The sequence below is a fragment of the Mirounga angustirostris genome, unplaced genomic scaffold, assembly GCF_029215605.1.
Source record: "Mirounga angustirostris isolate CCGP_5_RB_7025 unplaced genomic scaffold, mMirAng1.0.hap1 SCAF_17, whole genome shotgun sequence".
In the NCBI taxonomy this organism is placed as follows: domain Eukaryota; kingdom Metazoa; phylum Chordata; class Mammalia; order Carnivora; family Phocidae; genus Mirounga; species Mirounga angustirostris.
The window spans coordinates 50,862,647-50,889,731 of record NW_026991725.1 but is presented as its reverse complement, the minus strand read 5'-3'; the positions used below and the strand labels follow the sequence as shown (position 1 = coordinate 50,889,731).

At 44.3% G+C, this 27,085-nt stretch overlaps 1 protein-coding gene across 1 annotated transcript in view; it reads right to left on the bottom strand.

The window, feature by feature from the left end:
- The window catches only part of DNAH9 (dynein axonemal heavy chain 9), a 336,543-nt gene that overhangs the window by 55,163 nt on the left and 254,295 nt on the right, over positions 1–27,085 (bottom strand). The window contains exons 57-61 of the mRNA XM_064583354.1: positions 19,623–19,763; positions 15,410–15,580; positions 13,160–13,282; positions 5,700–5,893; positions 3,016–3,164 (exon numbers count right to left, since the gene is read on the bottom strand). Coding sequence (XP_064439424.1) covers positions 3,016–3,164; positions 5,700–5,893; positions 13,160–13,282; positions 15,410–15,580; positions 19,623–19,763 — 778 coding nt within the window. The remainder of the gene's footprint in view (positions 1–3,015; positions 3,165–5,699; positions 5,894–13,159; positions 13,283–15,409; positions 15,581–19,622; positions 19,764–27,085) is intronic.

Below are 27,085 nucleotides of genomic sequence, written 5' to 3'. Positions count from 1 at the left end.
GGAGAGGGAGAAGAAGGATTCCCCGCTGAGCAGGGAACCCGATGCGGGGTTCAGCCCAGGACGCTAGGATCGTGACCTGAGCCGAAGGCAGACGCTTAACGACTGAGCCACCCAGGAGCCCCAGGAATGAATTTAACTAAAGAAATGCAAGGGGATTAAGAGTACACTTATTGTGATGAGCACTGAGTACTGTACAGAAATGCCGAATCATTGTATTGTACACCTGAAACATAACCCTGTATGTTAATCATATTTCAATTAAAAAACAAATAAATGCAACACTTCTATACTCCAAACTATAAAATATTAAAGAAATTAAAGAAGATCTTAGTAAGTGGGAAGACATTCTATGTTGATGGATCAAAAGACTTAATATTATGTTAAGATAATACTTCCTAGATTGATCTACGTGGAATATTATCCAGCCATAAAAGGAATGATAAATGCTATAGCTACACCATGGGTGAACTTTGAAATTAGGCTAAGTGAAACATGCTATCAATGAAAGACCCCATAATGTATGATTTCATTTACAGGAAATGTCCAAAACAGGCAAATCTTTAGAGACAGAAAGTAAATTGGTGGTGGGCTAGGGAGGACATGGGATGGAATAGGGAGTGCTTGCTAAGAGATCTAGGATTTTTCTGGGGGGGGGGGGGACACAAATTTGCTAAAACTAGATTGTGGTGATGGTCACACAGCCTTGTGAAAATATTAGCAAACTTTGAATCATATACTTGAAATGGGTGAATTATATGGCATATGAATTATATTCATTAAAGCTGTTAAAAAACGTGGTAGAAATGGACAGTGTTAGTGGGCGGCAGTAGGAGCAAAATTCTTATTTTTTTATATCAGGGAATATAAATAGATATCTAGAATTGATAAACTTAAAACTAGTGATATAAGGGTTGCAGTTGGTTAAGCATCCTACTCTTGGTTTCAGCTCAGGTCATGATCTGAGGGTCGTGAGATCGAGTCCCAAGTCATGCTCCGTGCTGGGCATGCATTCTGCTTGAGATTCTCTCCCTCTATCCCCTCCCCTGCTGCTTGTGCTCTCTCTCTCTCTCTCAAATAAATAAATCTTAAAAAAAAAATAACTAGGGATATAAGATTAGTAGGAAATAGAGAAGCAACTACCTGGAGGACTAAATTTAGAAATTGGCAAAAGCAAAACAAAACCCCAAACCCCCCAAAACTCCAAAAACAAAACCAAGTGTCTGGAAAGTGGTAGAATGGGGAGGGCTGGCTGGAGCCGAGAACTATTGCTTTTCTTTTCTTTCTTTCTTTTTTTTTTTTTTTTAAGATTTATTTATTTGAGAGAGCGAGAATGAGAGAGAGCACATGAGAGGGGGGAGGGTCAGAGGGAGAAGCAGGCTCCTCGCCGAGCGGGGAGCCCAATGCGGGACTCGATCCCGGGACTCCAGGATCATGACCTGAGCCGAAGGCAGTTGCTTAATGAACTGAGCCACCCAGGCGCCCTGAACTATTGCTTTTCATTTTGAATTCTTTATTATCCATATTTTAAAAATGTGCGTCACTTGAAATTTTAGGAGACTATAAAAAATATACATAAAATTAGTGCGTATGATAATTCTTTCCCTCCCATAGATTCCCATTCTTCTTCTTTTTTTAAAAAAAGAGCATGGAGCCTGACATGGGGCTTGATCTCATGACCCTGAGATCAGGACCTGAGCCGAAACCAAGAGTCACATGCTTACCAGACTGAGCCACCCAGGCACCCTAATCTTATCCATTCTTTAGGCCGAATCAGCTTCATCTCAATGACTCCCAAGCGTAGGCATAGACTGTGGAGTCCTTTCCTTACATAATGAAGAGACTGCTCTTGGAGCTGTATTACCTGGGCTTGGCTTTAACCTGTCAGGTCTTTATTTAGCTTTGCGAAATGAATGTCGTTTTGCCAGCGTTATAGTTTTGATTAGTCATTCATTTGTTCATTCCTTCATTTAATGTATATATTTCTTGAATACCCATCACAGTGCTAGGAACTGGGGATATCCTGGTGACAAGGACACCCGATCCCAAGGAGCTCTTACTCTCTTGGGAAGACACAGTAGTCACTAGACAATTATAAGGTGATGGACATAAAGGAGGGCACTCTAGGAGTGCATGGAAGGGGAACCTAGAATCTTGGAAGTCAGCAGGGCTTTCTGGAGGTGGTGACTTGAAATCGGGATCTGAAGGATGAATAGAAGCTAGCCTGGTAAAGGGGATTCAGGAGGGGACATAGCAGCCTTGGGAGAATGGCTGCCATGTAGAATGCAAAAGAGGGGATTAAGGGAATGTAGGCAGAATGACAGACCCCCAAAGATGTCCTTGTCCTAATCCTCGGGACCTGTGAACATATGACTTTACAGGGCAAAGGTTCTGCAATGTGAGTAAATATAGGACCTCAAGATGGGGAGCTTATCCTGGATTATCTAAGTGGCCCCATATGATCATAGGACTTTTTATAAGGAAAAGAGGAGGCGGTAAGACCCATTTATGATTTCTGATCTCCAGAACTGTACAATAATACATTAGAGTTACTTTAAGCCTCCAGATTTGTGGTAATTCTTTACAGCAGCAATAGGAAACTGATAATGGAAAGAAGGCTGGAGAAATAGGGAGGGACGGGAGGATGAAGTTCCCTGGATGCCACGTGAAGGAGTTTGGACTTTATTCTCAGGGCAGTAGGAGCCTTGAAGGGTCATACTTGTGTTTCAGAAAGATTGCTTCAGGCAAAGTAAGGGGGAAGTGGGGGGGTGGGTGGCAGGGCCAGGTCCCCTCATGAACCTGCTAGCGTGGACTCTTCCACACACCGCCCCGGACGGTCCTTTCTCTGGTGATGGTCCTGGTGTTGGCTCAGCAACGACCCTGACTTCTCTATGTCAGAAAATACCGAGTACTCCATACTGAGCTTTCAGCCAGGAAAAGAGAGACTGATGGAAGGGCGCAAGGAGTGAAAGTTCCCAGGGCTGGGGCAGCCTCGGCTCCAAGAGGAGGTTTCCTCACCTTGATTCTCCACGTCCTTCAGGGGGTCCACCCCTGGAGACAGGATGAAAAACATGGGTGTGGCTGGTCCTGATTCCTCAAATGAGGTCGCAAAGTCTGGAGCTCTTCCCACCACGTACTGGCTTCCCAACTTCTCCTCGACAAAATCTCTGCCGGGAAAGAAGTACACACACGTGTATCCCTCATAGGACTGTGACACTTGAGACAGGGAGGCCTACAGACATGGCAGAATGTACTCAAGGTCATGGGCTTGGTAGTGAGTTACAGAGTTGGGGCCAACTTCCGGTTCCCTAGTTGTTAAGTCGATGCTTAGAACTCGTGCTGCTATTGCTGGCCTGCTGGCCTGGATCAGGGCTCGTTCTGAATCCCCATCCGACCACGTCACTGCCAAGTCCTCTGGGAAGCCTGGGTGTCCTGTCCCATCGCCACCATCTGCTGGAAGATGGCCAGGATCAATGCTTTCTGGAAGCTTGCAGACAGCTACATCCTTCATACCGCTTATCCCTGCGGTCCTCCTTCCCTGCTCAAGATTTAAGGCCTTCCGCCTTCCTATGCTCTCATGCTCCTATCTCTGTTTCATCTTATTCCACTTACCAATGTTCATTTCTAAACCTTACAGCTGCAACCACTTATTGGTCATCTGGCCCAACTCTTGGCCTTAACTCTTCCCCAAGGGCACTATTCTCTCTGTCGTCTCTTCTGTTGGGCTCATTTCCTGCCTCTGACCTACCTCAGGACTGAGAGTCGGGATCACTTTCCTCCTCACTGATGACTGCTGTTTCCAAACCATGACTTCTCCATGCCTGGGGGGCTGTGAACACCACCACGTTCCCCTGGCTGCATCACCACGACCCCTGCACGTCGATGTCACCTACTATTCCACCATCACTCTCCTCCTTCCCTGAACACTTGACTCATGGACCATCTCCACCAGCCTGAGTGACATCAACATCCGTGTGGATAATCCTCCAGATTCTTAATCTTCATATCTTCCCCCATTCAGCCACCTGAATTCATGGCCACACCTTCATCCTTGTTATTACTTGAGGACTTTTTCTATACCTGAAACCTTAAATTGAAACATCGCACTCTCTGACTAAAGCCTTCTATCAGCAATTCAACAACTAACCCTAATTCCACCTCTTGTTTTCCTGTATTGGTGTCATGACAAATGTAGGATTTTCAGTATTGTGGTCTCCCTGTTTTCGTTTTTAAAAATCAGCCCCTTACTCAGGCACCTGGGTGGCTCAGTCAGTTAAGCATCTGACTCTTGATTTCGGCTCAGGTCATGATCTCAGCATCAGGCTCCACACTCAGCTTAAGATTCTCTCTCTCCCTCTGCCTCTGCCCCTTACCCCATTTCCGCATGCTCTCTCTCTCTCAAAAAAAAGTTAAGTAAGTAAAATAAAATCATCTCCTTACTCTCTTCACTTCTTTCCTATACAGTGTAGACTCTATGGCCTATAACCTTAAAAAACAAACAAACAACTTCTTGAGGTACAATTGACATACCATAAAACCTATCTATTTTAAGTATACTATTCAATAATTTTTGATAAATTTACTGAATTGTACAGCTTTCACCATAATCCAGTTTTAGAACGCTTTCATCATGCCAATAAGATTGCTCCTGCCTACTCTAACGATTACTCTTCCCACCATCCAGCCCCAGGCCGCTGCTAATCTCCTTTCAGTTTCTATAGACTGCATGACTTATGATGTCCAGTCATTATCTCACCAATACCCTCATCCCCGCCCCCCTTGCCTAACTCATACCCTGACACGCCAGCTTGAACTGAGCCACACTCTGGACCAACTTAACTCTGCATCTACACCTGGGTTGTTGGATGTTGCTGTGGAAAACCATCCGATGGTGAAGACTGATGCCATTACCAACATAGGATCTTAACTAGGGGAACCCTCGGTGCTGCTTGGGAGTTCTTTGGGTTTTGCTGGTCGGCCTTCTCTTCCACTTGTCACAGACTCTATTTCAAACTCCGCATCCTCCTCAAATTCCAACCCTGCCACCTCCTCTGGCACACAGACTCAATTGATGACCTTGCTCCCGACTTCTCAGAGAAAACAGAAGCCATCACACAAGATCCTCCTCAGTTTTCTTCATCCTTCTACTACCTCAGCTACAGCCTCAGCTCTTTCTCTCTCCCTTCTTTGTGGTCAGAGAGATGTTCTTCCTTTTTTTTTTTTATATGAAAAGATATTCATTGTCATTAGTCATTGGGGAAATACCAATCAGAACCACAATGAGATACCACTTCATACCCATTAGGATGGCTATTATCAAAAGAAGAAGAAGGAGGAGGAGGAGGAAAAGAAGAAGGAGAAGAAGGAGGAGGAGGGGAGGGTGGGGAGGGGCAAAGATTTCCTTCCTGCTGTGGATGAACCTTCTGCCTATTCTCTGGGTACCATTATCTCTCACCACATCAGGTGTACCCAGCATCCTCCTCAATGCTGATATCAAAGAGCACTCTTTCTAAATTGTCCACTTAGATATTAAGAAAATACGTGGCAAACACAGAGCCATAGGCCTTGTGGGATTTGGGATGTTGGTACAAAAGCTCCTGTTACTATGAACACGTGACCTTTGTGCTCAGCTCTGCTAGTTGGGCCATGCTGAGACTCCCCCATGCCTGCCCTGGGGTTCCCCACTCTCCCGTGTCCCATACCGCATGGCGTAGGTCATCCGGTCCGGCCGCATGGCTCTCATCATGCAGAGGCGCTGCAGGGCTGTCTTGTTCTTCCACTCCTGTGGAAACTTCTCCTTCTCAGGACATTCTGATTCCACAAACTTTTTCCAGCTCTTGGCAGATCCCTCAATATCCCGATCCAGATTATAGAATCCTTCCATTGATGAAAGTGCCTGAGAAATTTTAGAGAATCTTGCTCTGAAATGCAGTTTCTCCAGAAAGCTGTAATTTTCATTGTGTTGGGGGAGGGGTCAAGGAACAAGATAATAGTGTAGATATAATTCTGTCTCATTCATACTCTTGTCTGGAATCTTGGATCTTTCCCCCCAGCTAAACTCAAGGAAGCAGAAGGGTATTGTTTCAAGTCACCATCAGCAAACTGCACCAATAACGTGCAAGATTTAGCAAATAAAGTGTTTGGATTACTAGTAGTAGCCGAGATTGAGCAGCACTTGCCTGCAGGGTATTGCCTGGATGGAGGGACAAGAAAGGATGCCACGAATTTTCTGGTCATGGAGCCCAGACCTTTTAAGTCTCTGACTCCTTCCTTTCAGGACTCACTCCGCTGGCAACTCCTGTCAAGTTCTCTCTCAAGGTGTCCCTAGCATCATTGACTTTGTGTTAATGCCAACACTAAATTTTCCATGAGTTGCCTGTTTCCATAAGAATGAAGCACAAATGCGTAACTTGGTAATCAAATGTCTTCATTTAGTGCTTCCTTCCGATCCATCCAGTGAACCGGGCATCCTGCTTCCCTTCTACTCTGTCCAAGAGTATCTGTGGCCAACCTTGGAGCTGTGCTAGACTCATTACCAACTCAACTCCCCACTTACTCTACTTCCACCATGTGAGAGGTCCTTGTTCTTTCCTCCCCCCAATTCCACTCCTTCCTTTTCTTGTGCTGGTCCTGATTAGTATGTGTTAAGGTCCTATAAGTTGTTAAAGTCCCGTTCATAATCAGCAACCTCTCTCAGGTTCATCCTCTCTAACCTAGAACACAGAACCTTCCCATCCTCGTGTGTGCTACTTGGAACTACCTGTGGAGTTGATATCTTTAGTAAAGGGTCTGACTCAATTTTTAGATGTTTGAATGCGATGGCTTTAAAGTCTTATCCCTCCATCTTCCTTTTCTGCTCCACATCCAGGCAAGCTGGTAAGTGAGCATTGGCACTCCCTCCCCTGGTGTTGGAGGGAAGCTGTGGCATGTAAGCTCCTGCCCATGTACAGGAATACTCACCCTGGCCCCAACCCTAAACTACCAAAAAACTCCAAGGGGGTCTCCTTCCTCGGCTCCCCCAAGCCATTTTCAGACTGCTTGGGAGCTCCTCTGCTCTCCCAGAAAGACTCATTATGTGAGTAATAAACTCTTTAATACTCTCTTGGTATGTGTGTGGCATCATCAGTCTTGGTATCAGAATAAAATTTTGGGTGGGGTTTCTTCTCATTCCATTTCTCCAGAGTGCCCACATAAACTTTAGTCACTTGGGACATTTATCTGCAATCTTTCCATGATTACTCAACTCGGCTTGTATGTTTGGTCTCTCAGTGAGATTAAAAGCTAGACTATGTCCAAACCACCTACCACAATGCCACGAATTTTAAGGATCCCAATACATTCTTGCTATTTGAATTCATTCATTCATACATTCAATTCAACATTTACTGAATGTCTACTACATGCCAGGTACTTGGGAATACAAAGGAAAACAAGAAAGGACACATGCCTTCCAAGGAGCTTGCAGTCCTAAGTTAAGGAGAAAGAGGAGATGAGGGAAGCCTTAGTAGGTATACAGAATTCAGTTGGGCAGAGACAGAGATAAAGAGAAGGGAAGGGCATTTTGTAGGGTGGGGTCAACAAGAGTCAACGTCTGGAAAGGGAAGAGTGTGGGACATGTCAGAAAGCAGGGTGACTGCAGGAGAGGAGTCTTACCAGTGACCGGGGGCAGGTAAAGCTGGAGAAGGACAGAGACCCTTAACCTGGGCTTGCCTCGGCTCATTTGCCATGCGGATGAACCCATGTCCTGTCTTTATGTGCCCTTTCACATGGGCTCTGTGGTCCCCCAACTTCACCCTGGCCACTTAGCAGGGGATGGGCATAACTCGTACTGAGAAGCAGGGTGGGGAGCGGTGTGAAGGATGGAGAAGGGAGCACCAGGAGTCGAAGGTTCTGGTCTCAGGCCCCCTCTTAGGAGCCTCTTGTGACTCAGAGATTGTTTTTAAACCTTTGTGGGCTTTGATTTTCTCATTTGGAAGATAAGGCCAAGTCATCCTTGTCTGCGTAGCTCATATTCTAATGCAGATACAAGCGTGCTGAAGCCCTCCCTGGTGCTTTCTTGGGGTGCCTACCGTTACTGAATCACAGTTGCTGGTGTACTTGTCTGCCACTTCCCACAAGACGGTGAGTTCCCTGTGGGCAAGAACTTTCTTAGGCGGCTTTGTATGCCTTGGCCTTGCAGGCTGCTTGGCACTTAGAAAGTGCTCAATTAATAAAGTCGGACATCTGTGTGGACAGCAGGAGGGCTCTTGACAGGCTGAGAAAAGCTGCTGCTGCTGTAACCACTTCTCTCTGGGCTGAGGAACTGGCTCCCATCTTCCTCCCAGCCTACATCACCATTAACCCTTCTGAGCGCCCATTACCCCCTCCGGCGACACCACAAAACGGAGCAAATGACGCTCTGATCAGTGTCCCCAGCTGCTGCGACTGGGTCTGGGACGGACTTTCTTGAAGCTCTGGGTTGAACACAATGGCCCCATTTAATCTCCCAAATGAGGGAAAGGGATTTCTAGCCTTCTAATAAGCTAAATGGAAATGACTAATTAACCTAATTGCATTGGACTGTGTAGCAAAACACAACTGTGCTCAATTGGCATCCGGAGGGGTTGGGGAGAGGCTGACAGGGATGTGCATCACAGATGAGATTTTTATAATGAAGAAACAGAACATGCCCATTACCTTCAAGTTCAGCATTCGGCGAGACTTAAGTTAAAAAAATCCTTACAGAGGGTAAACAATAAAAGCAGTGTTTTATCACCCAGATTTCACTCATTACCTGCTTCCTAGTTCTTTTGGAGGGCAACAAGGCAATCGACCTTCCTCACAGATAGAATTAAAAGACATTTTTTTATCATGTCTTATTCAATCATATTTGTTTCTTCAGGCTGAAATCCAACCGAACACTTAAAAGGAGCATTTATCAAAGGCTTCAGGGATGTACACAACACACTGCGTTCTGTTTCATCTGCTCACATCTGGCCCTGTGCTTGAGTTGGACAGGTCTGGACTCTGCCGCTCCCCGTAACACGATTCACAGAAAGAGAGAAAACTTCACGCATTTCTAAAAGAGCCTCGCCCACAAAACCAAACAAAAAAGCAAAGTAAAGCAAAGCAAAGCAAACAATCCGTCTTGTGAAAAGAGAGATGGAACCAGGTGGCACAGAGGCTTCGGAGTGGAGTAACGTAAAATGAAAATAGTAGGGAATGGCTTTGAATCCTTTATTCTTTCTGACTTTTGCTGCAGAGGGTTTTGTGGGATAATATAGACAAAGGCAACTGGACTTGATCCAAACTCACAATTCCTCAACGCTTTTCCTTCAGTGGGCAAATGCCATCAGGCATGACCCACATCAATCAGCGTACGTACACACCACAGCGGGGTGATGAATAATCGTAAATCTTAGGCGTGAACTGTGTTCCCCAAAAAGGCATGTTGGAGAAGTAACTTCCCAGACTTGTGGATGTGACCTTATATTTGGAGACAGGGTCTTTGCAGGTGCAGTCAAGGTAAGATGAGGTCACTAGGGTGGGCCCTAAGCCATTATGACTGGTGTTCTTATAAGGAGGGAAGATGCGAAGAGACACAGAGGGAAGATGGCCACGTGAAGACCATGGGGATGGGCTGAGTCTGCCACAAACCGAGGAGCACCTGGAGCCACCAGAAGCTGGAAGATGCAATGGAGGAACGTCTCCCAAGAGGCTCTGGAGGGAGCATGACTCTGCAGACACCTTAATTTCAGACTTCTAGACTCCAGAACTGCGAGAGCACCCAGCTTGGGGTGCTTTGTTACGGCAGCTCAAGGAAACTAGCTACTGCAATCAGTTCACGTTTACTGACCATTCACTGTCTGTTCGACTGAACCCTGTGAGGTGGGTATGATGACGGCCATTTTGCTGATGAGGAATGAAAAGTTCAGAGGAATAAGATAATATGCCAGAGGCCACAGACACTCAAACTTGAACTTGAACCCAGGAATGTCTGACTCCAGAGCCTGTGTTAACCAGTCCATCATTGCAGCAGTTCTGCAAAGGGGCTCATTCAGAACTGATTTCCAGAATTTATCTTCCATAAGGGCATCAGACTAGGAGGCACTATTCTCAACTCTAGGTCTACACTGTCCAACAAGGATGTCAATGAGCAGGTGAAATTGGCTCATGTGACTGAGGAACTGTGTTTTTAATCCACTTAATTGTAATTATTTTAAAATTTAGGTTTAGAAACTGGAACTTGCTTTCATAGTTGGAAAACTTTTAAGTATGTTTGGAATAACTGAGGTATAGGAATCAATGATTTTAAATCTAAATTTTAGGAAATCTAAATACTTTATCAAGTATTTTTTTAAAGAATTTTATTTAAGTAATCTCTACACCCAATGTGGGGCTCAAACTCACAATCCTAAGATCAAGAGTCACATGCTCCACTGACTGAGGCAGCCCAGGCGCCCCTTAAATATTTCCAATGAAAATTTAACATCTGAACTGAAATGAGCTATTAGTATAAAAAATACACACCAGAATTCAAATACAAAAATATAAAATATTTCATTAATAATTTTTATAACAATTGCATATGAAATGGTAATTTGGCTACACTAGGTTAAAGAAAATACATTATTAAAATTAATTTATTTCCTTTTATATTTTTCAACGTGGCTACTAGAAAATTTTATTTTTTTAAAAGATTTTATTTATTTATTTGCCAGAGAGAGAGAGAGCGAGCACAAGCAGGGGGAGTGGCAGGCAGAGGGAGAAGCAGACTCCCCGCTTAGCAAGGAGCCTGATGCAAGACTCAATCCCAGGACCTGCAATCATGATCTGAGCCGAAGGTAAACGCTTAACTGACTGAGCCACCCAGGTGTCCCGAAAATTTTAAATTACATATGTGACATGCATTATATTTCTTTCAGACAGTGCTACTCTAGAGTATGTCAATTCATTCATATCTTATGTAGCCTAGGAAAGTTGATGGTTTTCTACACATATCTTCATAAATCTCTGCATTTATTATGATTTTCTTAGGCATTTTAGAAGTTGTGAATGGGGTTCTTCCTTATTTCTTTTCCAATGTAGTGTTCCTCTTCTTATTTGCCAGATGGAGCCCAGGATGACAAATGCAGTTAATAGATGAAAATCAAATCACACCTTTATTATTTTGGCCAGGAATCAGCAAATTACAGCTTGCAGACCCAATCTGGCCCACCACCTGTGTTTGTAAATAAAGTTTTATTGGAACTCAGCCATTTCCATTTGCTTCCGTATTGTGTGTGACTTTGGCAGAGCTGAGTAGTTGTGACAGAGTCTGGCCCTCAAAGCATAAATATTTACTATGTGACCCTGTACAGAAAGTTTAATGGATCTTGATTTAGATACAGCCCTGATTTAGCTACAGACGATGAAAAGAATAGCTGCAGACTCTGACAAAGAAGTTAGAAAAATATTTTGGGCAATGGCGGCATGACTGGAATTAGCCTTGAATTTCCTAAGATGGTCCCTTTGAAGAGGAGAGCATGCGTATAAATATTAAGTTCTGGGCTTCCGTTATAAAGTAAATCAACTTGGATGGTTCTCAAGGGAATTATGCTCCGCGAACAAGCCAGTCCGCAAAGGTTCCATACTGTAGGATTCCATTTACGTAACATCCTTGGGAGGATAAAATCATACAAATGAAGAATCGATTCGTGGTTGTCAGGCATTAGGGGAGGGGGCAGGTTGTTCTGGTTAAAAAGGGCAACATGAGGGATCCCTATAGTGATGGAATTTTCTGTATCTTGACCAGGGTGGTGGTTACATGAATCTTCACATATGAAAAACTAAACACACATACAGACACACAGGTGCATAAAAACTAGTGAAATCACAGTAAGATTAGTGGATTGTATCAATGGAAGTTTCTTGGATGTGATGTTGCATGACAGGAATGCAAGATGTTATCACTAAGGGATACAGGGTACCAAGGATATTTCTCTTGTTTCTTATAATTGCATGTGAATTTATATTATCTCAAAAATTTAAACAAATCAATAAAAAAATATAAAGAGAAAGAGAACCAATCCTATTACTTTAGACTCCTTCTTTGTTCTATGAACGGTGTAGAAGATGGAACAAACATGGAAGATCACAAACAGGGTTCATTCTGTGTAGATGCCAGAGCTCCCAGAGCATCAGCATCTGCTGTGTGTACTCATTCAGGTGTGGACCTAACAGCTGCCCACGTGGACAGCAGGCCAGGCCTCTGCGGTGGGTGGTCACTTTGTTAACGTTACTGCCCGGCATCATGTCACCCCCTGTGCATGCATGCATGGTCCCTACACAAAGGAGCTTATAGTTTGTGATCTTTTCATAGAATAACGTCCGTAGAATCCCAACTAAACTAAACTGCACAACATGGGGGCACCTGGGTGGCTCAGTCGTTAAGCGTCTGCCTTCGGCTCAGGTCATGATCCCAGGGTCCTGGGACGGAGCCCCGCATCGGGCTCCCCGCTCCGTGGGGTATCTGCTTTTCCCTCTGCCTCTAACCCCGCCCCCGCTGGGTGCATGCGCATACATGTACGTTCTTAGGCGGCTTTGTATGCACAAATAAATAAAATCTTAAAAAAATAAGCTGCACAACATGGCAAGAAAATGGGCTTTGCATTAAAGGGGAACAGATACCACCTACCTCCTGGGTGAACGTGAGAAGAAAATGCATTTCGAAGGTGCTCAATAAATGTGAGCTATTAGGAACCACAGAATCCCAGGCTGGAACGCATCCCCTGCTTTGAGGCTGAGTTGGGACTCACACTGACATGCCTGAACAGAGCTTGGCATCTGTCTGCTTCCTGGAAGCCCTGCTGCAGCACGCCCGCGCCGGCCCCAGGGCCTCACGGAGAGGTCCACGTGCCAGCCCTAAGCGCAGGCAGGCGCAAGGCCGGGAAGCTTGCACGATCTTACCGCTTCCCCACATCCTGGAGGCAGAGCCCTTAACTTGCATGTACCTGCTCCTCTACAGAGCCTTCCCAGCAGGCCCGGGAACCGTGAGCTCTGCTGTGGGGGGCCAGGTAAAGGCATGCACCTATGTTTAACACAGCTCCGTGCGAGAACCCCCAAAGGCAGCCCTGCTGACTTCATGGGGAAAAACTCCAAGAGATGAGAACCTGACTTATTCCTGGGGGCCTTTTCTACTGACCTTGATGCCGCCCCAGGCCTGATGGGAGAGGAAGCCCACGGGACTGGTGACGCCCGCCTGTCCTGGAGATCGAAGCAGGAAATCCAGCTCTGCCGCATCAACTTCCCCGTTCATGAGGAGAATCTGCAATGTAGAAGGATGGTACCACATTTCTTTAGGGGGTGGGAGTCACAGGGTTCTGGAGATCTTGGGGTTGGCACTCAGGGTAATTATTGCTGCTTTGAACCCCCTAGAGCTTGCCACCAGTTTTGGTTGTTGAAAGAGGGTGGAGTGGAAGAAACTGGGTATCTGTGCAAATCACTCCTGGGTGCGTGTGTATTCGCCCCAAATAACCAACCCTAAACCTGGGTTAGCAAGCATTTTGTGTATCAGTCCTAAATGCCATGGAGTACATCCCTGCAATAGAATTAAGAAGATGACACATACAAATGACATGATTTGAGGAGAACGTCGAAGTCACATGTGGATATACGCAAAACAGAAATGCATAAATGAATCAATAATGCGAAAGTTTCCAGAATAGGGGAGTGGCCAGCAAGCAGGGGTGAGGAGATTAATTTGATTAAACCTTCTATATGTGGTTTTGAATTGGGTGTTGGAGAAGCTAAGAGGTGGGACTATCTAGGCAGGGAGGGAAGGTGCTCTGGGAAGGGGCTGAGGAATGGGCAGAGGCTAGGAGGGGGAGTTGGTGAGGAATGTGCAGGGGAAGGTAGAGCAAGCTCTAGAGCTAATGATTCACACCGAGAGGTGCTTGGGGAATTGTCCATCCCCCTTTAAATGGTGTTCTGTGCTCAGAACAGATGGGAATGCTCACTAAGAAATAATAATTTGGCAAGTCTGAGGAAAAGTCTCTAAGGGGGGATAAAGGTCTGGTAAAATGAGGTTAAAATATTTATGAGGAGAGAAGAGCGAAATCTAGGGTTGGAAGCTCCTTGGGGCCTGGGGGCAATGAGTGTCAGGAGGGAAGATGCTGGGGTTCAAGTTTTTTTTTTTTTTAATTTTATTTATTTATTTGAGAGAGAGAGAATGAGAGAGAGCACATGAGAGGGGGGAGGGCAGAGGGAGAAGCAGACTCCCTGCCGAGCAGGGAGCCCGATGCGGGACTCGATCCCGGGACTCCAGGATCACGTCCTGAGCCGAAGGCAGTCGCTTAACCAACTGAGCCACCCAGGCGCCCCCAAGTTTTTTTTTTTAAGTAGGCTCCACGCCCAGCATGGAGACCAACGTGGGGCTCGAACTCACAACCCTGAGATCAACACCTGAGCTGAGATCAAGAATCGGATGCTTAACTGATGAGCCGCCCAGGTGCCCCCAATTAAAATTTTTTAAAAAGTAATCTCTGTGCCCAACGTGGGCTCAAACTCACAACCCCAAGATCAAGAGTGGCAGGCTCCGCTGACTGAGCCGGCCAGGTGCTCCAAGTTCTTTTTATGATGGCCACACTCATCTGTGCTGGAGAGGGAAGACAGAGGGTAAGGGGGACAAGCCACACTACCACTCCCCCATGCATTCAGGCTTTGGAACATGCAAAGAGAGTCAGCCCAGAAGTGATCACAGACTGTCTGGTGTCAAGAATTGAAAGAGGCCTTCAAGATAATCTAGTGTGTGCTCCCAATTAACTTATGGAAAAAATTCCCAATCCTAAATGATTAGAGGGATAAATGCAAGAAAATAAGTTTTCTTGGCTTTTTGAAGTTGAGAATAAGTGGAAGACAAGGTTTTTCTCATTAACACTGGAAGTTCCCGATGCGCCCAAACCCTTGAGAATCAGAGTTCTTAAGGGCCTCTTCAAGGCCAAGGCTGCTGTGGCTATGGAAGGACATTTGTAATTTCTTATTCCATGGGAAGTTTGGGACATTAAACCCGCATCTCTCAAGGTAAATAAATAATGAGGATGCTGTAAATTTCTTACAGCATCTCAAAAAGTATCTAGTTATTTGTATGGCCATTGAGTTCCATTGTTTATGCCACTTTGGCACAAACTGGTAGGCTGCTGGAGGGCTATGTTGGGGAGGAGCTTAGGTAATCCAAGGAAAACAAGAAGTACAACAGTTGATCAACCATGGCTGCCATGAGTGGGACAACGGTGAGGCAGGACGCATGCGCCATGTTGGACCTTCTTGTCCGGTGCCTCTGCTTAGAGCCAAACTGTCTTCACATTCTATGGGAAGCGTTGTGAAAAGAAGAAACTTTCTGGTTGGGCACTGGAAAATGACCTCTTTTCTAGAAACTTCTGCAACCCACTTTTACCTGAAAGGTAAGCTGGGCAAGATAGGTCAGCTTGTCACACTCGAAGAGCCCACGGGTGGTGTACTGGTACACAGAGAAGGTGATGCTGTCTATCAGATTGGTCACACGCTCCTTGAGGCTCTCATCTGGGGCAGCCTTCTCCACAGCCTTCTGGAAGACGATGCTGAATGCCTGGGGGCAGGAGGTTGGACACTGGTAATTGGCACAGCTCTCTTTGTATATAGCTAGTAGACTTAACCTGTGAAGAACACTGTAATTTGCCAGCCACAGAAATGCTTTCCCAGCATATCCTGCCAAGAAGGGACGGCGGCAACAAGACAACATGCTATTAGCTCTTTTCTTAGTTTGCTTATATGAATTATTTACGTTGCCATGAAGTGGGCAAAGCTTTGAGGCATACAGACAAGAGCCTACAGTTTTGACCAGTGAAAAGTAACTATCCAGTAGCCCACATCATTAAATTAGATCCAGTAAGTTTTGTTGGGTAACTACCCCCCAAAAACACAGCCAACAATAACCAGTTGGGATTAATGATCCTAGCCAGTAAATTCCAGATTTCTTGATGGTAGAACCAAAATGTGTTGGGCAAATTTGTTGTCTTAAAGGGCCCCTTGTAAACATCCTAGGCACTCAGAATATTTTTAAATAATTATTTTTCCATTTGGGAATGATCAGAATCTCATGTGTTGTTTTTCTTCCTATGAACTGTGCATTCATTTGGAGAGTCCACTTACACATTCCTTATTTCCTGATAGACCCCTCCCTCAATCAGGGAGCAGGGAGCATAGCCTGCTTCGGCTACACCTTCTGAACACGAAGGCTTTTGTATGAAATACCAATTTACATGAGTCAATTTTTCATTATTTTAAAGTATACAGCATTTATAAAAGTAAATATTAGTAACGCTACATTTTGAATGTGATATTTATACAGCACATCATTAAAGAAAATTGAAATCAAGCTATCATTGGGCCTTTTCAATTCATGGCTAAGCAGATTTCCGGTCTTTTCTCTATTTTCCTTTCGTGGCTTCCAAAAGAAAATAAAAAAATTCTCAGGTCTTTCTAACCCCAGGCATTTGAACCTCAATGGAAACGACATAAGCTCTGTGTCTCGATATTTCCTCGTTTGGAAAGTGGGGGGCGGGGAATATGAATTCCTCTATTTCATAGTACCATGGTATTTCTTGTTACTGAAACCCTTGCAGCCTTCCTTCTTCATTCAGTGTTGAGGACTGCAGCAACATCTTCTGACCACCCTCAACCCAATCCCCTGGGATGTTTCCCTGTACCTGGAAGGCTGGGGATTGGAAGAACAGCTTGGTAGAAGCAGATCTTCCCTGCAGTTCCACACAGAGCAATTTGAGAAACTTCCCCTTGCAGAGTAGGTCTGTAGAGACCGCGTGGGTAGCTTTCCCCCCCAGTGGTTAGTGTGGTATTTTTTTTCCCTGAAACTCTCTTTCTTGAAATGACAGCAATCGGTAAATAATTTCTAGTTACTAAGCTTAAACAAAGTGATTCGCAAGTCAGGAAAAGATCGAAAGAACATTTAAGGACCTAAGTACACTCAGCATTTTCTTTACCCTCCACTAACTCTGGGTCACTTTTCCCTTTCGTCCTAAAAAGGACCCCTTGTCCTGCTCTCACTTCCAGTGTCTGCAGAGCCCAGCGCTGGGCTGACTTCCATTTGCATGACCCCTCTTGGAGGTCGTCTGCTGCACACACAGTCCTATGGCTGGCTCTAGCCACCTCGTTGCCCTTCCAGGGCCCTTGTCCATTGCCTTGTGCCTAGGATGTGTTTCATCTTGTCCTTTATCAGATTGTGGGCACACTAAGGTCAGGTCTCAGCAACTTTCTTCTCTTCCCTAGAATCCAGCCCAGCTCTTCCCGTATGGAAGTCACTGGAAAGATCTGTTAATGAATGACTGTGCCCACTAGTGCCCTGAAGAGCTTAGGCAGAGCATGAGAGATGCTCCAGACCAGGGATCTCAAACTCAAATGCCTCCAGGGGCTGGGTGTGTAAGACCAAATTGGGAGGGGGGAGAACACGGCCACAGGGAGGCATGAGCCCATCTGGGAGCAGCCATCCCTTAGCTCTGGCAAATACGTGCCCTGCGTGGAGCGTAAGCTCAGTGTTGCCAAATCTTACAGACTTTCATGGGAAGCCAGAAATTTGGGTTTGTATGAAATCTCCTCACTTTTAAATCTTCACACCCAAGGAAGGTATATGAAAAGCCCTCTGAAAATAGGTCAACAGGCCTTCAGCTCTGTGCTCTTTGCTTCTGTGTGATTCTTCCCTTCCCTGTCCCTTTGAGAAACCTCATTCCTCCAGCTGGGTCCCTCCATGTAAGGTGCATGACAGAGGGAGCCGGGCCTTCCATCAGTCCACAGGGAACCTCAGAAAGGTGCTGTCCTTCTCAAGACACCCTGAGCACCTGGCAAGTGAAGTCTCATTAACCCCTCTCTTTGCCTTGGGCTGAGTTTTGAAGAAAAATGACAGTCACGTAGGTTCCATCTTAACCATGTTATGAACTTCCAAGCTTGTTCACGACTGGCTTTTGAAGAGTTTTTGCTTATATAAAAGCTAATAGACACATCTGAATATATTCCTGCTCAAAACAATTTAGAGGACTGGGATGTGCGGCCCCTGCTCTCAGAATGCCTCTCTTTTCTCTGGAACGACAACTATTGAGTCCAACCTCAGACCAAAGCCAAGACCATGGAGACTCCTGTGGCTGGTTTTTCTTCAAATCACACAAGGCTTCGAAGTGTACTGTTGTTTTGGTGCCTCTGAAGACACTTCATCTCCTTATCATTAAGCATTTAAATCTGCTTTCAGTGACCAAGCTGGTCGGCGATTCTTAATAACCGTACGGGGCCCCAAAATGCCCTCCTCCCCCAAATAGCACTTCCAATGATGAAACAAGCCTCTATTGGGATGCTCTTGCTGCAAAACAACTTACAACATCTTTGGGAACACATATTTTCATTTAATTTCTTTTCAACTACTCTCAGAACTAGGGAGCGATCTTGCAGTTATGAGGCTTACCATGCTAACTTTCATACTGTCTTAAAATATTTCATAATTCTTTCATCTGTTGCTTTGACCTGAATACAAGGTTAAGTATTAGATTTCTTTTAAAAACATAAAATATTATTATTAATTTTTTAGAGGGGTGGGAGGGGCAGAGGGAGACAGAGAGAATCTCAAGCAGGTTCCACACCCAGAGTGGAGACCCTTGTGGGGCTCGATCTCATGACCCTGAGATTATGACCTGAGCCGAAAATCAAGAGTCAGACGCTTAACTGGTTGAGCCACCCAGATGCCCCAAACCATAAAATATTATAAACACATTTCATGTAATCTGCAGAGACTCTGAGTTGAGGGAAGGGGACATGGAAATGGTTAAATGCCACCTGCAATTTAATGAGCTCCGGGTCCTGGAGACATTCTGATTTCTCACCTGCTCACCTCCATCCCCACACCTTGGCCCCCATATGGAAGTTTACCTTCCCAGAGTGAGCTGTGTGCTCTGAGTGTGTGTATGAGGGTGTAAGTGTGTGTGTCTATCCTCTGTTAAGTCAAACAAGGAGGTTGTTCAGAAATACCCCACTACCCCTGTTGCTACACCCTAGGGGAGAAAGATATACTTTTAGCGACTTGCTTAAAATTTATAGGGCTTTATTTTTTCATTAGTAAGTTAAGTTCAGTCAGCACTTACAATTTGCTAACGTCTTTGGTTTAGAAATATTTCAGCAACCATAAAGCTGTAGCTTTGAGGATATTAGGGTAATAAGACAAGTCACTTAAGGATGGGCTGTGATTATAGCCTGCTTTGGTCTTTAACTGGTATGAATGACATGCACATTTGATTGTCCCTCTATCATATTTTAAGATCTTCGGGGGCAGGGGTCACTTCTGATATTTCTTGGTCCTCCTCCCCGCCATCAGTAAGCTCAGCACCCACCATGTCATCTGTGCTCACTGAGTGAGTCGGGCATCTTCCGTTCCAGCCAAAGTAACCTGTGAGTCCTGAATGACCCAGTTAAAGAGACGAAGATTGTAATGTTGGTCTGAAGGCACTGTAGTTGTCTTCCTGGACTTGTTCTGGAAGACCTGCCCTAGCTAATGAAGCCCACAGATAAGCTCTCACAGAGAGTTGTGGTGGCTGTATTACGATGATTATGCAAAAAAAACTGCAGGTGTAAGTCACCTTGAGAGAAAACTGGTACATCGGGTGCATCTTGCTGAGGTCATTCATGATGAAGTAGAGCAGAGAGGCTCGGGCAGCTGCTGGCCGGTAGTGCTCCCGGGCCTCATTGATTTTCACTTCCATCACCTTGGCCTCTTGGACCTGTTAAGGAGGGAAACAGGGGTCCTTTGTTCCAACCAACCCATCAGCCTGGCCTCTCCGTGTCAATACACGTGTCTATGTGTGGGGGGCGGGATGGGTCTGGGTGGGGATGGCAGCCAGAAGGCTGGGAAGCTGCCATGTTAATTAATTAATTAACTAATTAATTAATTTTTTGGAGAAAGAGAGCACACATGTGCTTGTGCATACTCACATTGGGGAAGGGGCAGAGGGAGAGAGAGAATCTTAAGCAGGCTCCACACCCAGTGCGGAGCCTGACGCGGGGCTCAATCTCATGACCCTAGGATCATGACCTGAGCTGAAATCGAGAGTTGGACACTTAACTGACTGAGCCACCCAAGTGCTCCATGCCGTGGTATTTTTTTTTTTTTTAAAGATTTTATTTATTTATTTGACAGAGAGAGACACAGTGAGAGAGGGAACACAAGCAGGGGGAGTAGAAGAGGGAGAAGCAGGTTTCCTGCAGAGCAGGGAGCCTGATGCGGGGCTCGATCCCAGGACCCTGGGATCATGACCTGAGCCAAAGGCAGACGCTTAACGACTGAGCCACCCAGGCACCCCATGCCGTGGTTTTTTTTTAATAGTGCTTGAGTGAGAAAGGAGGCGACATACTCCATCTTTCATGAGGGTGAGAGTGCTAGCTCTTCCAGCCGGGAAGTGTGGGCCATGCAAGCTTCTGAGCTCCATTCTAAATGAGAAAGATTTCATGGAAAAAATATATATAACTTGAAAATAAATAAACTTATGTATGTATGTATGTATATATATATTTACATATATATTACTTGAAAATAAACCAGAATTCCAGGCAGTGAAAATCCAGTGAAGAGAGGAAGAAAAGATGGCGGAGGACTAGGGGACCCTATTTCAACTGGTCTCCAAAATTGACCTGGATATCTATCAGACCACTCTGAGCACCCATGAAAACAGCCTGAGATGTAAGAAGATCTGGATCTCTACAAATAGAATATCGCAGGCGGTTGGTTTGGAGGTACGAAGCGGGTAGCCGTGATTCTGCAGGCAGATACCGGAGGATAAACGGCAGCGGGAGGGTGCCTGGCCCTGGGGATCCTACACCGCCGGTGAGTGACAGCCTCATGCGCTGGGGACCGGGCACAGACTCGCAGACCGGAAGTGGTGGGGAAAGGACTTTAGGGCAGCCCCGGGGTGGAAACCTGGAGCAGCAGGGTCACATGTGCCAACTGGGAGTGGCTGGCAGTTTTAGAAGCACAAAGGGCAGAGACCTGCTCCGACCTGGAGGCAGGACTGGGGGCGCTGCAGAGGGGCACACAACCCAGGACGCTGCAGTTTATAGCAGCACGGACAGAAACGGAGATGGTGTGGCCTGGAGAGCTCACTGAAGAACAGACTGCGGTCTCTCTGCTCTGAGGCAGAGGGTTGGAAATGGTTTCTTCTGCTCTGACTCTCGGAAGAGACACGGAAAGCCACCAGGGAAAGCTGTCAGAGAACAAAAGCCCCCAAAAACTGATTTCCACTGAACCCATCCCCCGCCAGAGGGGGGCAGGGCAACTCCACCCAGAGAGGTTTGCCTGAGTAACAGTGCAGCAGGCCCCTCCCCCAGAAGACAGTCTGGGAAAACAAGAGGCCAGCAACCCTAAGGTCCCAAGAAAACAGGTGCATCTTGCTTGGGTTCTGGTCAATAATTTGGACTCTATACATTCCCTCAAACACCCATCAACAAAATGACTAGGAGGAGGAACCCCCAAAATAGAAAAGACTCAGAGATCATGACTTATGCCGCAGACTTACAAATGGATGCAGATATAACCAAGATGTCGGAGATGGAATTCAGGCTAGCAATTGTGAAGACAGTAGCTAGAATGGAGAAATCAATTAATGGCAACATAGAGTCTCTAAGGGCAGAAATGAAAGCTGAATTGGCAGAACTTAAAAATGCTATCAATGAGATCCAATCCAATCTAGATAATCTAACAGCTAGGGTAAGTGAGGCAGAAGAACAAATAGGCGACCTGGAAGACAATTTAATAGATAAGAAGGGAAAAGAGGAGGCCAGGGAAAAACAACTCAGAATCCATGAAAATAGAATCAGAGAAATAAGTGACACCATGAAGTGTTCCAATGTCAGAATAATTGGAATCCCGGAAGGAGTGGAGAGAGAGAGAGGACTAGAAGATGTATTTAAGCAAATCGTAGCTGAGAACTTCCCTAATCTGGGGAATGAAACAAACATTCGCATCCTGGAGGCAGAGAGGACCCCTCCCAAGATCAAGGAAAACAGGCCAACACCCTGGCATGTAATAGTAAAACTCGCAAATCTTAGAACCAAGGAAACCATCTTAAGGGCAGTAAGGGGGAAGAGATTCCTTACGTACAGAGGGAGGAACATCAGAATAACGTCAGACCTATCCACAGAGACCTGGCAAGCCAGAAACGCCTGGCAAGACATATTCAGGGTACTAAACGAGAAGAACATGCAGCCAAGAATACTTTATCCGGCAAGGCTGTCATTTAGAATGGATGGAGAGATGCAGAGCTTCCAAGACTGGCAGAAACTGAAAGAATATGTGACCACTAAGCCAGCCCTGCAAGAAATATTAAGGGGGGGTTCTATAAAAGGAAAAAGACCCCAAGAGTCATATGTAACAGAAATTTACAGGGACAATCTATAAAAACAAGGTCTTCACAGGCAACATGATGACAATTAATTCATATCTTTCAATAATCACTCTCAACATGAATGGCCTAAATGCTCCCATAAAACAGCACAGGGTTGCAGATTGGATAAAAAGGCAGGATACATCCATATGCTGTCTACAAGAGACCCATTTTGAACCTAAAGATACATCCAGACTGAAAGTGAAGGGATGGAGATCCATCTTCCATGCCAGTGGACCTCAAAAGGAAGCTGGGATAGCAATTCTTATATCAGACAAATTAGATTTTAAACTAAAGTCTGTAATTAGAGACACAGAAGGACACTATATCATTCTTAAAGGGTCTATCCAACAAGAAGATCTAACAATTGTAAGTATCTATGCCCCCAACATGGGAGCAGCCATCTACATAAGCCAACTGTTAACCAAAATAAAGAGTCATATTGATAACAATACTTTAACTGTAGGAGACCTCAATACTCCACTCTCAGCAATGGACAGATCATCTAAGCAGAAAATCAACAAGGAAACAAGAGCTTTGAATGATACACTGGACCAGATGGATCTCATAGATATATACAGAACATTCTACCCTAAAACAACAGAATACTCATTCTTCTCGAGCGCACATGGAACTTTCTCCAGAATAGACCACATACTGGGTCACAAATCAGGTCTCAACTGATACCAAAAGATTGAGATTATTCCCTGCCTATTCTCAGACCACAATGCTTTAAAACTGGAACTCAATCACAAGAAAAAAACTGGCAGAAATTCAAACACTTGGAAGCTAAAGACCACTCTGCTCAAGAATGTTTGGGTCAACCAGGAAATCAAAGAAGAACTTAAACAATTCATGGAAATCAATGAGAACGAAAACACATCGGTCCAAAACCTGTGGGATACTGCAACGGTGGTCCTAAGGGGGAAATACATAGCCATCCAAGCCTCACTCAAAAAAAACAGAAAAATCCCGAATTCACCAACTAACTCTACACCTTAAAGAACTAGAGAAAAAGCAACAAATGATGCCTGAGCCACACATTAGAAGAGAAATAATTAAAATTAGAGCAGAGATCAATGAATTAGAAACCAGAAACATAGTAGATCAGATCAACGAAACTAGAAGTTGGTTCTTTGAAAGAATTAATAAGATCGATAAACCACTGGCCAGACTTATCCAAAAGAAGAGAGAAAGGACCCAAATTAATAAAATTATGAATGAAAGGGGAGAGATCATGACTAACACCAAGGGAATAGAAACCATTATTAGAAATTATCATCAACAACTATATGCCAATAAACTGAGCAATCTGGATGAAATGGAGGCCTTCCTGGAAACTTATAAGCTGCCAAGACTGAAACAGGAAGAAATTGACAACCTGAATAGGCCAATAACCAGTAACGAGATTGAAGCAGTGATCAAAAACCTCCCAAAAAACAAGAGTCCAGGGCCTGCTGGATTCCCTGGGGAATTCTACCAAACATTCAAAGAAGAAATAATACCTATTCTACTGAAGCTGTTTCAAAAAATAGAAACAGAAGGAAAACTTCCAAACTCATTCTATGAGGCCAGCATTACCTTAATCCCCAAACCAGGCAAAGACCCCATCAAAAAGGAGAATTTCGGACCGATATCCCTGATGAATATGGATTCCAAATCCTCAACAAAATCCTGGCTAATAGGATCCAACAATACATTAAAAGGATCATCCATCACGACCAAGTGGGATTTATCCCCGGGATGCAAGGGTGGTTCAACATTCACAAATCAATCAATGTGATAGATCACATTAATAAGAGGAGGGAGAAGAACCATATGGTCCTCTCAATTGATGCAGAAAAAGCATTTGACAAAATACAACATCCTTTCCTGATTAAAACTCTTCAGAGTATAGGGATAGAGGGAACATTCCTCAAGTTCATAAAATCCATCTATGAAAAACCCACAGCGAATATCATCCTCAATGGGGAAAAGCTGAGAACCTTTCCCTTAAGTTCAGAAACACATCAAGGATGCCCACTCTCACCACTATTGTTCAACATAGTACTAGAAGTCCTAGCAACAGTAATCAGACAACAAAAAGAAATAAAATGTATTCAAATTGGCAAAGAAAAAGTCAAACTCTCTTTTCGCAGATGACGTGATACTTCATGTGGAAAACCCAAAAGACCCCACCCCCAAATTACTAGAACTCATACAGCAATTCAGTAATGTGGCAGGATACAAAATCAATGCACAGAAATCAGTTGCTTTCTTATACACTAACAATGCAACTGTAGAAAGAGAAATTAGAGAAACGATCCATTTACAATAGCACCAAAAACCATAAGATACCTCGGAATAAACCTAACTGAAGAGGTAAAGGATCTATACTCTAGGAACTACAGAACACTCATGAAAGAAATTGAAGAAGACACAAAAAGATGGAAAAATATTCCATGCTCATGGATTGGAAGAATAAACATTGTTAAAATGTCTATGCTACCCAGAGCAATCTATACCTTCAATGCCATCCTGATCAAAATTCCAATGACATTTTTCAAAGTGCTGGAACAAACAATCCTAAAATTTGTATGGAATCAGAAAAGACCCCGAATCACCAAGGAAATGTTGAAAAAGAAAAACAAAGCTGGAGGCATCACGTTGCCTGATCTCAAGCTGTGATTACAAAGCTGTGATCACCAAGACAGCATGGTACTGGCACAAAAACGGACATATAGACCAATGGAACAGAATAGAGAACCCAGATACGGACCCTCAACTCGATGGTCAAATAATCTTCAACAAAGCAAGAAAAAACATGCACTGGAAAAAAGACAGTCTCTTCAATAAATGGTGCTGGGAAAATTGGACAGCCACAGGCAGAAGAATGAAACTCGACCATTCTCTAACACCATTCACAAAGATAAACTCAAAATGGATGAAAGACCTCAATGTGAGACAGGAATCTATCAAAATCCTAGAGGAGAACAGAGGCAGTAACCTCTTTGACATCAGCCACAGCAACTTCTTTCAAGATACATCTCCAAAGGCTAGTGAAACAAAAGCAAAAATGAACTTTTGGGACTTCATCAAGATAAAAAGTCTGCACAGCAAAGGAAACAGTCAACAAAACAAAGAGGCAACCCACGGAATGGGAGAAGATATTTGCAAATGACACTACAGATAAAGGGCTGATATCCAAGATCTATAAAGAACTTCTCAAACTCAACATCCAAAGAACAAATAATCAAGTCAAAAAATGGGCAGAAGACATGAAAAGACACTTCTTTGAAGAAGACATACAAATGGCTAACAGACACATGAAAAAGTTTATTCATCATCATTAGCTATCAGGGACATTCAAATCAAAACCACATTGAGATACCACCTTACACCAGTTAGAATGGCAAAAATGGACAGGAAAAGAAACAACAAATGTTGGAGAGGTTGTGGAGAAAGGGGAACCCTCTTACACTGTTAGTGGGAATGCAAGTTGGTACAGCCACTTTGGAAAACAGTGTGGAGATGCCTCAAAAATTTAAAAATAGAGCTATCCTATGACCCAGCAATTGCACTCCTGGGTATTTACCCCAAAGACACAGATGTAGTGAAAAAGAAGGGCCATATGCACCCCAATGTTCATAGCAGCAATGTCTGCAATAGGCAAACTGTGGAAAGAGCCAAGATGCCCTTCAACTGATGAAGGGATAAAGATGTGGTCCATATATACAATGGAATATTACTCAGCCATCAGAAAGGATGAATACCCAACTTTTACATCAACATGGATGGGATTGGAGGAGATTATGCTAAGTGAAATAAGTCAAGCAGAGAAAGACAGTTATCATATGGTTTCACTTATTTGTGGAACATAAGGAATAGCATGGAGGACATTAGGAGAAGGAAGGGAAAAATGAAGGAAGGGAAATCGGAGGGAGAGATGAACCATGAGAGACTATGGACTCTGAGAAACAAACAGGGTTTTAGAGGGGAGGAGGGAGGGGGGATTGGTTAGCCTGGTGATGGGTATTAAGGAGGGCACGTACTGCATGGAGCACTGGGTGTTATGTGAAAACAATGGATTGTGGATCACCACATCAAAAACCAATGATGTATTATATGGTGACTAATATAATAAAATTAAAAAAAAATCCAGAGAAAACAGCATAATAGAATTTTCTGCTTTAATTTTTATGGAAGAGTTAATGTGTAAATTCACAAAGAGGATCTCTTTCTTTCTTTCTTTTTTTAAACAAAAATGTAATTCCAGCGTAGTAACATTCAGGGCATATTAGTTCCAGGTTACAATATAGTGATTCCACAACTCTATACATCACCCAGTGCTCATCATGAGAAGCGTACTCTTAATCCCCATCAACTGTTTCACCCATCCTCCTACCCACCTCCCCTCTGGTGACCATCAGTGTATTCTCTAGAGTTAAGAGTCTGTTTTTTGGTCTCCTTCTTTCTTCGTTTGTTTCTTAAACTCCACATATGAGCGAGATCATATAGTATTTGTCTTCATCTGACTATTTCACTTAGCATTAAAGTCCCTAGATCTACCCATGTTGCAAAAGGATCTCTTTCAATGGAATCATTTATTTTCAGAAAATTTCTTATCACAGGGAAAAATGAGAAAAGAGACCTTAGCATCAGAGAGGGATTCTGAAAGAACACGACAC